This window comes from Neophocaena asiaeorientalis, unplaced genomic scaffold (genome assembly GCF_003031525.2).
Source record: "Neophocaena asiaeorientalis asiaeorientalis breed wild unplaced genomic scaffold, Neophocaena_asiaeorientalis_V1.1 scaffold1324, whole genome shotgun sequence".
In the NCBI taxonomy this organism is placed as follows: domain Eukaryota; kingdom Metazoa; phylum Chordata; class Mammalia; order Artiodactyla; family Phocoenidae; genus Neophocaena; species Neophocaena asiaeorientalis.
Window position 1 is genome coordinate 1 of NW_020172157.1, and position 12,073 is coordinate 12,073.

At 39.6% G+C, this 12,073-nt stretch overlaps 1 protein-coding gene across 7 annotated transcripts in view; it reads right to left on the reverse strand.

Moving 5' to 3' along the window:
* Positions 1-5,116: 5,116 nt before the first annotated feature.
* The window catches only part of NLRP3 (NLR family pyrin domain containing 3), a 53,883-nt gene continuing 46,926 nt past the window's right edge, over positions 5,117-12,073 (reverse strand). For 3 of the 7 annotated variants that reach the window (XM_024754923.1, XM_024754920.1, XM_024754914.1), the window contains 3 exons: positions 11,328-11,498; positions 10,652-10,822; positions 5,118-7,524 (listed from right to left, as the gene is read on the reverse strand). In XM_024754923.1, coding sequence (XP_024610691.1) covers positions 7,425-7,524; positions 10,652-10,822; positions 11,328-11,498 — 442 coding nt within the window. In that variant the 3' untranslated portion in view covers positions 5,118-7,424. Of the gene's footprint in view, positions 7,525-10,651; positions 10,823-11,327; positions 11,657-12,073 lie in introns of those variants that run through there. The other 4 variants (XM_024754939.1, XM_024754933.1, XR_003004513.1 and 1 more) reach the window with 4 other exon arrangements.

Consider the following 12,073-nt stretch of genomic DNA (forward strand, 5'->3'; position numbering starts at 1 on the left):
ATAGCACAGGGAGATCAGCTCGGTGCTTTGTGACTACTTAGTGGGGTGGGATATGGAGGGTGGGACGGAAGGAGACGCAAGAGGGAAGAGATATGGGCACATATGTATATGTATAACTGATTCACTTTGTTATGAAGCTGAAAGTAACACACCATTGTAAAGTAATTACACTCCAATAAAGATTTAAAAAAAAAAAAAGATGTAGGAGAAAGAGAAAGGAAGAATCAGAATTATTATTATTTGAAGGTGATATCTACATAGAAAAAGCAAGCAAATTCATTAGACAAACCACTAGAATATTCAATCTAATTGTTTTGCTATAGATAAATATTTATTTATATACAGCAATTTCACAATCCAACAATGACATTATAAAATGCAATAGAAATGCAACCCCATTAGTAAAGGCCACAAAGATATTAGAGTATAAAGAATAAAGCTAATTTTTAAAACTGAGGGAGATACATATTGAAAAAATAACTAAACATTACTGAAAGATAGAAAAGGAGAATAATGGGGTTGATATACAATGTTTACAGATGGCATGACATATCACAAAACTGTGATTCTTTCCCAAATTAAACTTAAGTTCAACAGAAATGCATGCATGCTTTCATGCAAGGTGTGCGTGTGTGTGTGTGTGTGTGTGTGTGTGTGTGTGTGTGTGTGTGTAGTTTAAGCTACAGGATCAAGAATGTGACTGACAACTGTTTGCTAAAGGGATTAGGCATGTGACTCATGGATCCAATCAGCTATCTCAGTAGAAACCAGGAATAAAGTTGTCATTGTCCAGGAAAGATGTATAAAGGTCCCTCTTGTTTGATGATTTGGACTCCTATGAATTTCATAGGAAACCAACAAGATTTTTGTGAATGTTCTATCAGCAGAAATACTGACAGATTGGACTAAAGGAGACAGAAACAGGATAAAATAAAGAAGACTGTCAGATTTCTAGGATTCCAGAGGCAAGAAATGGGCCAACAGAGCTATCTGTCTAGGAATACAGGTTATCCTACAAGAAAATGGAAGACTGATCCTATTGGTGGTTCAGAGTTTGACAAGCTGCCATTGCCACCAGGGTCCAGAGAGCACAGGCCCAGAGGGTGAGGTAATCTACTTTTCTGTGACCAGGAGGGCAGTACATAATCAGAGCAGGTTATTCTCAAGACTTAAAATCTAATGGAATTTGTTCTGTCAGGTTTCATACTTGCTTGGGACAAGTGATTATTTGTTTCTGTCTGATTTTTCTCCTTTTGAATGGGAATGTCTATCCTATGGCTGTCCCACCATTATATTTTGGAAGTACATAACCTGATGTTCAGTTTCACATGTTCACAGCTGGACAGGAATTTTGCCTCAGGGTGAATTATTCCTCAAGTCTCACCCATACCTGATTTAGATGATGTATTTTTTTTTTGGCCGTACCACACAGCTTGCAGGATCTTAGTTTCCCAACCAGGGATTGAACACAGGCCTTTGACAGTGAAAACCCAGAGTCCTAACCTCTGGACTGCCAGGGAATTCTAGATGATAATCAGATGAGCTTGGGTAGTGGAATGGGTGAAGACCTTTAGGGAGGTTGGGATACAGTGAATGTATTTTACATGTGAAAAGAACACGAATTTGGAGAACCAGAGAGAGCACGCTTATGAGTTTGTGTCCCCCAAAATTTATATATTGAAGGCCTATCTCCCAGTACCCCAGAATGTGACCTTATTTGGAAATAGCATTATTGCAGTTGTAATTAGTTAAGATGAGGACATACGGGAGTAGGGGGGGCCTCCTCCATTTCTACAAATATGCCTATAAAGTTTCATCACTGGAAAAGCTCCACTGGCTGCTAGTGACACATCAATTCTGAGAGTGAGTGTTACCATTTGAACCTGACTAAACATTTTGCTATTACAAATTGTATTAGTTTACTAGTACTGCCATAACAAAGTCCCACAAACTGCGTGGTTTAAATAATAGAAATGCACTATCTCCCAGTTCTGGAGGTTAGACATCTGAGACCGGGATGTCAGCCAGGTTGATTCCTTCTGAGAGCTATGAGAAAGAATCTGCTCCATGTCTCTGTCTCTGTCTCTGTCTGTCTCTCAGGTGGTTTGCTGAAAATCCTTGGCATTCCTCGGTTTGTAGAGTTCTGTCTTCATCTGCACGTGATGTTTTCCCTGTGTCTATGTCTGTGTCTAAATTTTACCCTTTTACAAGGATACCAGACATATTGAATTAGGGTCCGTCCTACTCCAGCATGTTCCCACCTTAACTAATTACATCTATAAAGATCCTCTTTCCAAATAGGGTCACATTCTGAGTTACTGAAGGTTGGGGTTTCAACATATGAATTGAGACAGGTTGTGGGTCGAGGGAACACAATGTAACTGCAAACTAAAGAATGTCACTCGCCACTGGTTCTACAAGAATTAAGTCATTAGCCACTGTAGTGGCTGACCTTCAATACAACTTGAAAGAAATTCAGGGCAGAGATCAGGAATGAGGCACTCTGGGAAAACCGGCAGAACAAGCCTTCAGATAGTTAGTTATTTTCAGGAGAAAATCTTATGAACCCAAATTCTTGCATCTTCCCATACTTAGAAAAACACTAAAACCACTAAGATATTTGTTCTCTGCAACTAGCAACAATCTTCTACTGAGATGTGTGATTGATTACAAGTACCCTTTAGCAAAATCATATTTATGTGGGCCTCCCCTGTTACCTCTTCAGAACAGTTTCTCAGAGCTATCTTAGAGGCTCTCTCCCAGGCTATAGACCTCAGTGAGACACTGAAGAAACTACACTCACAGTTCTTGCGTTGCGCATTTTCATTCAAGTCGACATAATCCATAACAGAAGGAAAGCAAACACAAGGGAGGTGCAATAAGCTGGCCCCTACAGTAAGTTACAGGGTCTCAGTCCTAGCAAGGCCTTCTGAAAAGCATGTAGAATGTATCACTGAAAGGAAGAGGAAACCTTCATAGTGGTCTCCACCCCTGTTGCTCAAGGGCATTAGCTTTGCTGTATTGGCAGGCTGGGCAGCATGAAAGATAGGTGATACCTCTGACTTGACATACTATCGTATCGCATCTGTGTGCAGCCGGTGAGCACAACAATGGCTGGAGTGAAATGTGAACCAGAACTGGGCACAAGAGGTTTCAAGCTGGAGCTAATATTTTATCTTTACGACAATGCTCAAAAGTTTTACATTTTATAGTTTATCAACCTTTCCTTTATACTTTGTGTATTTTATATTTATTTCAAGAAGCTCATTACCTAAACTTACACGTTTTGCTCTATTTTCTTCTAAAGTGTTTATACTTTTTTCCCCGAAGAAAACAATGTGCTTTTATTGTGACTGCATTCTGTGAATTTAATGATCTGTGTCAATGTGCTTATGTCATGTAATGCACTTTCCTGTCATTCTGTTTCTCCCCCAGCTTCATTGAGTTATAACTGACAAAAATTAGATAGATAGGTAGAAAACAATGTGATGTTTTGGTATAAGTATACACTGTGAAACAATCATCTCAATCAAGCTAATTAACATATCTATTGTCTCACATAGCTGCATTTTTCATTTTGTGTGTGTGTGTGGTGAGAAGACTTAAGATCTACCCACTTAGCAAACTTCAATTATACAATACAGTATTGTTAACTATAGTCACATTGTTGTACATGTAGCTTTACTTTTAAAATGTGTCTTCCGGGTTCGAGCCCTGGTCTGGGAAGATCCCACATGCCGCGGAGCAACTAAGCCCGTGAGCCACAACTACTGAGCCTGCGCGTCTGGAGCCTGTGCTCCGCAACGGGAGAGGCCGTGACAGTGAGAGGCCCGCGCACCGCGATGAAGAGTGGCCCCCGGTCGCCGCAACAGGAGAAAGCCCTCGCCCAGAAACGAAGACCCAACACAGCCAAAAATAAATAAATAAATAAAATTAAAACCTTAAAAAAAAAATGTGTCTTCATTACTTTTGGAATTTATTTGTATGATATAAAGCAGAAATACAATGTTACCATGTGCATGGCTGTTTGTCCCAGCCAGGTTGACTAGTTCTTCCTTTCCTCAACATTTTCAATATCACAAATTACATTTCCATGCATGCCTGTGCCTGTGCATGAACTCTATCCTGCCTAAACTACATCAATCAGTTTTATAGCTTTTTAATATCTAGTGTGGCAAGTTTCCTACGTTGTCAAATTTTTTCTGGATATTCTTTGATCCCTATTTTTCTTATACATTTAAGAAATTATCTTACTCAGTTCTGTGAAAATCTCTGTCAGTATATTAATGACAATTGCATTGAATTTTAGTTTGAGGGGAGGAATAGATAACATTGCCATGCCTTTGAAATTTCCCCATCCGTGACTATGACATATATCTCCATCTCTCCATTCATTCAGGTCCTCTTTTGTATGGTTTTTTACAACTTTTAATTTTTAAGAGATTCACTCTAGGTAAATATTGACTGAAAGAAAAACACACAAGTTAAATTTTATTCAGGGTCTTACTGAAGACTATAGCCCAGGAGACAGCCTCTCAGATAATTCTGAGGAACTGCTCCAAAGAGGTAGGGGAAGAAGCCAGTATATATGTGATTTTTTTTTTTTGGCTAGGGAATGCATGTAGTCAAGTATACATCTTGGTAAAAGATTACTGCTAGTCATAAAGAACAGATATCTCAAGTTAATGATTAATGTGCTTTTCTATCTATGAGAAGATGAAAGAAACTGGGTTTATTAAAACTCTTCCTGAGCTACATCTAACTATCTAAGGAACCTCTTTGTCCAAAGCACAGAGCATCCTGTTGTCATCTTTAATTTCCTCTGTCTGAAACGCAGAGTGCACTGTTGGTCAGTGACTGTAGTGGGTAAATCTTTGTAGACTTGGATGGTGAGAAAAATGCTCTTTGCTCTTCTTTTGTTTGCATACTTAATAACTTTTATTGCTACGATTAATGGGATTTTTAAAAATAAATTTATTCATTTATTTTTGGCTGCTTTGGATCTTCAGTGCTGCACAGGCTTTCTCTAGCTGTGACGAGCGGGGGCTACTCTTCGTTGCAGTGTGTGGGCTTCTCATTGCGGTGTCTTCTCTTGTTGCAGAGCGCAGGCTCTAGGTGCAACGGGCTTCAGTAGTTGTGGTGCACGGGCTTAGCTGCTCTGCAGCATGTGGGATCTTCCCAGATGAGAGCTTGAAACTACATCCTCTGCATTAGCGGGTGGATTCTTAACCACTGCACCAGCAAGGAAGTCCCTTGATTAATGGGATTTTATTACATTTTAAATTGCAAGTGCTTAGAAATACTGCTGTTTCGATTATTTAAACCTTTTATTTGGAAACATGTCATATGTACATAAAAGATGCAAGAATAAGAACAGTCTAAAGAATAATTCCATAACCCTCCCACCCCAAGATTTACCCATTGTCAACACTGACATTGACATTCTTGAAGAATATAGTCCCCTCCCCCTTTTAATAGAACTTCCTCATTTGGAGTTTGTCTGGTGTTTGCTGATGATTAAATTCCGGGTTCTCAAACAGAAACACACAGTAGTGATATTGGTTCCATCTCAAGTCATCTCACCTGAAAGCAGACATCCACCTGCCCTCACTGATATTTTTTATTTGATGGTCAGGTACTGTCCAATTTCTGCCCTTTATATAGTTACTATTTTTCTTTTGCAACTGATTAGCCAGATGTAAAAAGATAATTTCAGACTACACAAGAATACTGCTTATCATTTAAATTTCCTATTAGGTTTACCACCCATTACTGCTTCATGTCTCACCCAATTTTAATTGTGATGGTTGGAACGAATGATTTCTTTCCCACTGCACGTGTTGATGTTTGTATATTGATTTTCTGTCCATCATCTTTACTTAGTTTTTAGTTCTACTAGTGTGGAAAACCTCATGGAATTTTCCAAATTAATAGTTCTATTGTGGGGTATTTATCTATTAAGATATTCCTCTTGACCACTGAAAGGTAAACTCTTAATCCAGTTTTGAGATCTTAATGAACAGAAATTTTTCTTCTGTCTTTCCAGCTTAGCTGTGTTTTTCTAATTATGTTTTATCCTGCATGTCAAGGTGTTTGTGGCAGAGAGGCAGTCTGCAATATCTCACTTCACTAAGCTGCAAAAAAGCAAATATAGAGATCAGAGTTACTCAAAAGTGCTAGTCCTAGACTAGAAAAAGACTTTGCACCAGAATATAAATCACATACTGCTTCCCTTACTGAAAAAGTCTTATCATGAAAAAAGTCAGCTCATCTAAAAAGCATACTTAGTAATTCGATTGATTTACATTCTTGCAAAATCTCCTTACATCAACAGTCCATAGGCTATACTTTGACAAGCAGAGGTCTAGATGACTCATTTGAAAAAGGAAGTGGTATTTCCATCCTGAAAAATTCCATGTGGTTTAAGAGTTGCTCCATGTGTGGAGAAGCAATCATTCAATATATATTAATGATTTAATGCTATGTGAAGTGTGGTAGATGTAATGCTCCTGGAATGTGATAAATCCAAGATAAGTTCTTATAACTGAAGGCAAAATGCATTTTCTATGTAATACTTCTATTTATGAATATAGGCTCCCTCTACTCTAAAACTTTCTTTTGCATGATTTCAACCTCCTGTCCTACCAGAGCTGAAATTTCAACCATCAGAGTTAGGATAAGACATTTTTTTTCCCTTATTCATTACAATCGAATCGTTTGGCAAAGAGATTTTTTAATACATGAAGCAATTTAATTTATCTTTAGTAGTTTAGATAAATAAGTAAAAAAGATATCTAGGCACCCTCTCTTAAAATTAAGGAAAGGAAACAAATTAACTCAATAAATACAATAAAGTTTTTCTATTTTCCAAATTTTCAACCAGCTACAATACAATAAAATGAATTATTTTATTAGAAAATATAACTGTTCAAAGATTAAAAATAAATAAGTTGCCGCCACAAAATTGCAACATAATATACAGTTAACTCATTCTGTTATGGTCAGTTAAGAGAAAGATGGCAGGAGGAATGATACAGTTAAAAGTAAACAAAAAAGGGGGAGGGAAGATATGAGGGAAAGGAGAGCTAGAGCAAAAAGAGAAAAAGAAAGAAAAAGTGCTTTATTGAATGAGTTAGTTACATGAGGTCACCAAGAGGAACACATCCTCTGACTGAGGCACTATGGTGAGACCTGTGTTGTTTGACGATTTTATTGCCCTGGTGTCTTCAACCCAGAGGTAAAGGAGATGCTCACATTCTCTAGGCAAAGGCACCATCAGCAAGCTTCCACTCTTCCTCACTGGACCAGAAGAATCACAGAGTGGTGGTCTTAACCCTGCTGGAGGAGTATTCACTACCACTTATCCACACCTAGATGGCAGGGGAGGCAAAGAACCTTGGTGTCTGGCAGCCCTGCTTCCACCACTACCGAGCAGGCTCAAAGACAATGGTCAACTCAGGCTTTTCTTCTTGAAGTGTTTCTAACGCACGTTTTGTATCATAATTGAAGTACATTCCACACAACCTGTAAAAGTAAATAGAGAAGCTTTGGATTGTACTCTTCAAATAAACACTTTCAGTTTTTGGCTTTAAAAATCTCATCTGCTCACTTAGCCTCACACTTCTAAGCTTTCCAATGCTGCACTTCATGCCTAATGTGGTTTCTGTGATATTCAATATTTTTAACGTTCAAGTTTGGAAATGTTTAAACATGTGCAAATATCGAGAGAACAGTATAATGAATCCCATTACCCATGTTTGACAGTTAACAGCTCATGGCCAATCTTGTTTCATCTATCACCCACCCACTCCTCACATCAGTGGATTATCTTAAACACAGCAGTTCATGCATCTATAAATATTTCAACGTGTGAAACTAAATGCAGACTTTTAAAACATAACTGCAATGCCATTATCACATCCAAAAAAGTTAACAATAATTTCTAAATATCAATATATGTCCAATCAGTGTTTAAACTTCCTCAACTGTCTGATAAAACTTTTATATTATGTTCATTTAATCAGGAGCCATATAAAGTCCACACATTGGGAATTCCCTGGCAATCCAGTGGTTAAGACTTGGTGCTTTCACTGCCATGGCCCAGGTTCAATTGCTGGTGGGGGAACTAAGATCCTGAAAGTCGCACAATGCAGCCAAAAAGAAAAGGTCCACACATTGTAATTTCTTGGTATGCCTCTCAAGTCTTCTTTGATATCAGTTCTTCCTCCTTCTCTTTTTTTAAATTTCCCTTGCAACTTAACTAAGAAATCATACCATTTGTCCTGAATCATTTCTAATAATCTTGATTTGGTTGTGTTCCTTCAAAATTCATATGTTAAAGCCCTAACCCTCAATGTGATGGTATTTGGATATGAGGTCTTTGGGAGGTAATGAGGGTTAGATGAGGTCATGGGGGTGGGTCCTTATGATGGGATTAGTGCCCTTATAATAAGAGATACCACAGCACACACTCTCTGTCTATCTCTGTCTATCTCTCTTTCTCTCTCTGTGCACACATGAGGACACAACAAGCCCAGAAGAGAGCTCTCATCAGAAACCAAATCAGTCAGCGCCATGATATTGGATGTTCCAGCTGCCAGAACTGTGAGAAATAAATGTCTATGATTTGTTTAAGGCACCTAGTTTATGCTATTTTGTTATGGCAACCTGAGCTCACAAGACAGGTTGACTGCATCCATGGATTCCCCAGTCTATTTTGAGCCTGTCCCTTATCTCCAGAGTGTCCTTCAGGGCTAGGTCAATTAGCCCACATACAGCAATGTCCCCAGCTTCATCCTGACCAATAATTCCTTTTGTTCCTATTTCTATTAGCTCTAGAAATGGCTTTTCTTGCAAGAAACATGCTCCACTGTGTCCACACAAGGATACAACGCTGATCTGAACTACTGTTTATTCAAACCTGTATTCCAATTGGTTCTTAGTCTTGAGGCCATGGACAAGGACAGAAATTTCTGGGCTAATAGAATTTATAAACTAGGGGTAAGATATAGATAATAAATAAACAAGAAAATGATATAGCATGTATTATGATGGTCAACGCTATGGAGGAAAATAAGCAGAGAAGAGGAAAGGCATGCTGGGCTGTTATTTTCAGTAGGATGGTTACAGTCAGACTCACAGAGAAAACCCTGAGCAGAGAATTTAATGATGCACAGGAATAAGGCATGTGGATATCAAAGGGGGGAAGTTCCAGGCAGAGGGAACTGCAAGTGCATAGTTTCGGAGGTGACAGTGTTTTTCGAAATAGCAAGGAAACCAGTGTGCTTGGAGCAGAAGGAACTAGCGTTAGAAGATGACTTTGCAAAAACAGCAGGAGCCAGATCACATGGGGCCTTAGACACTGCCATGAGTCTGTGGCTCTTACTTTGTGATAGAAGCATGTTGGTAGGAGTGATATGCTCTGATGTTTTAGCTACACCCTCCATCTGCAATGGTAGATGCAGAGTAGCCTGACAGAATGCCACCAGGACAGTCCAGACAAGAGGTGACAATGGTTTGAACTAGGGTAGGAGCCATGAAGCTGGCAAAAGTGGTCAATGAGTGGGCATGCTGTGAAAGCAGAGTTAACAGGACATGCCAGTAGATTGGATATTTGCATAAGGAAAAAGATGTGTCAAAGATGACACCAGGATTGTTTTGACCTGAACAATTCAGACTGAATTACCATTGACTGAGATAGGGAAGAAGCAGATTTTAGACAGAAGGGAACAGCACAGGTTTGGGTTTGGACATGTGAAATTTGGGAGGCTTATTAGACATCCAAGTACAAAGGTGAGACAAGCATTTGAACATGGAATTCATGGCGATATGAACTGGGGGGAGGGGAACAGCACATATATGATAAAACCAGAAGACTAGACTATGATGTAAACAAGGGAGAAAGTGTAAAGGAGAAAACTTAACCCAGTGATTGAGTTCTGGGGATTCAGTATGTAAAGGTCAGAATGATGAAGGGATGCCAGAGGAGACTGAGCAGAAACAGTCAATGTAGTAGGAGAAAATCCAGAGGAAATTGTGTTGGCCCTAAAACCAAGTGAAAGAAATGTCTTTAGTGGAGACTGTGATCGTCAGGGCTGACAGAAGTTATGAAACTAATTAGGAAGCTTTTCCTAGCGAGATAATGTGTACCTCAGTGATATCATTGATGATGGAAAGGAGCCAACGGTCCTAACACCCTGAAGACAGGCCAAAGTTTATGGAATTTCTAATCTTGATGTTTCTGGAGCACTTTCTATTTAGAAATTCTCTGAAACAAGACCAACAACACCCCTACTACGCAAGGACCTTTGCAATAAGGATGACCCATGGACAGGTCTAGTTCTACAAAGTATGATACCTTGCACAGAAATACAATTCTCTTTGGCTATTTTTCATTGGGACTTGTGTTTCTTTCAGGAATATGGATGAAAGGTCTTTTCACACCCAAATGAACCTTGATTATTCTAAATGTCTGGATGAAATTGAATACGTAGTTCATGACTCAATTATTGCATACATGTATAAATCTGCAACTGGCCCAGGCCCAACCTCACCCAGAGTGCAAATGAAGCCAACCTGGATTTTGCAAACTGGCCAACTTTTCCTTAGCAATAGGAGCCCTGCCACACAAATCTCTACAGAGCACACTTACTTCAGGCATTTCAGGAGGCAGCCCTGCTGTTTCAGCACTTCACAGAGTAGCATGACCCCCAGATCACCCAGGTCATTGTTGCCTAGGCTCAACTTTCGCAGGCTCTGGTTAGAAGTCAGAAGTGTGGAAAGACCCCAGCAGCAGTGTGACGTGAGGCTGCAGTTGTCTAATCTGCAAGAAAGAAGGTGATTTCAAGAAAATGTCCCCTTAAATTATCCTCCACAGGTCTTCCAGATCTTAGCCTGCAATATTTCAAATGCAGGAAAGGCTCAGGATTAACAAGCTTGGAACTGCCTTATGTGCCAAGGGTTATCATTCTCTCCTCTTCAGATGTGAATATTTTTTCCAGTCTACTGGATTTTGCAGTTCAAATGATTAACAGCAGTTTATGAAATGATTTTTCCCAAATTCTGTGTCTCCCCCCAAGATTTTCCTAAAACACTAGTGCCATACCACCCCCACTCTTTTGTGGTAGAGAGATTTATGGTGAAAGGAACTTCAGTATTTACCTTTACACCATCTAAAAGTACAGGTCCTCCTAGTCCTATAATCCTGTAAGAAGCCAAGCCCAAGGAAGACTCTCAGATATAGATGATCTCATCAACATTCCCCTCAACTATCCCCTTCCCTGTAGCCACCATGCATTCCCATCACTGTAATAAGCTCAGAGACTTACTCCAACACCTGAAGCTTGCAGTGGGCATGTAAGAGTCCCTTACAGAGTAGCTTGACCCCCACGTCTCCAAGAGCATTGCCCCGTAGGTAAAGGTGTGTGAGATTCTTGTTTGTGCTGAGCACCGAGCACAGAGCTACACAACCACCTGACGTAATGCCAGAATTCACCAACCTGTAGAAGGAACAGGGAGAAGAATCCTCAGTGCCCAGACTTCCTTGAACATTGCACAGCTGTCTCAACACAGGAACTTCATTTTATCTGAAAAGCTTCATGCTTCAACTTAAAGGCCAGCATCTTGGATATAATCTGAGGAGAGCAAGACTCCCTATCTCTTGCCCCATAAGAGAGACAAATGATTTCTTAGCAGATGCTTTCCTGGGATCAGCAGGAGAGACAGAGCAAAAGCAAACTGATCTGCATTCCCTCCACATTCCTCCTTCTTACACGTATTCCTTCTGACCATACATGTTCCTCACTACCACTTCTTCCAGAAAGACATCCCAGATTGTCTCTTACTAATAATTCTCATTATTATTATATTAACACTGCAGAGGCCTACCTTATTTGATTCTTATACCAACCAAGCAAGGTGGCCGTGCAGCTGTAACTATTGAATATTTTCTACAGATTAGAAAGCTGAAGCTCATCAAATCATGTGTTGCTTTTAAGGTCAAAGAGAGTATTTGGTAAAGAGGGGACCCAGACTTACACCTTCTAGAGCTATCCCCTGCTCTATTGGCCCTTCT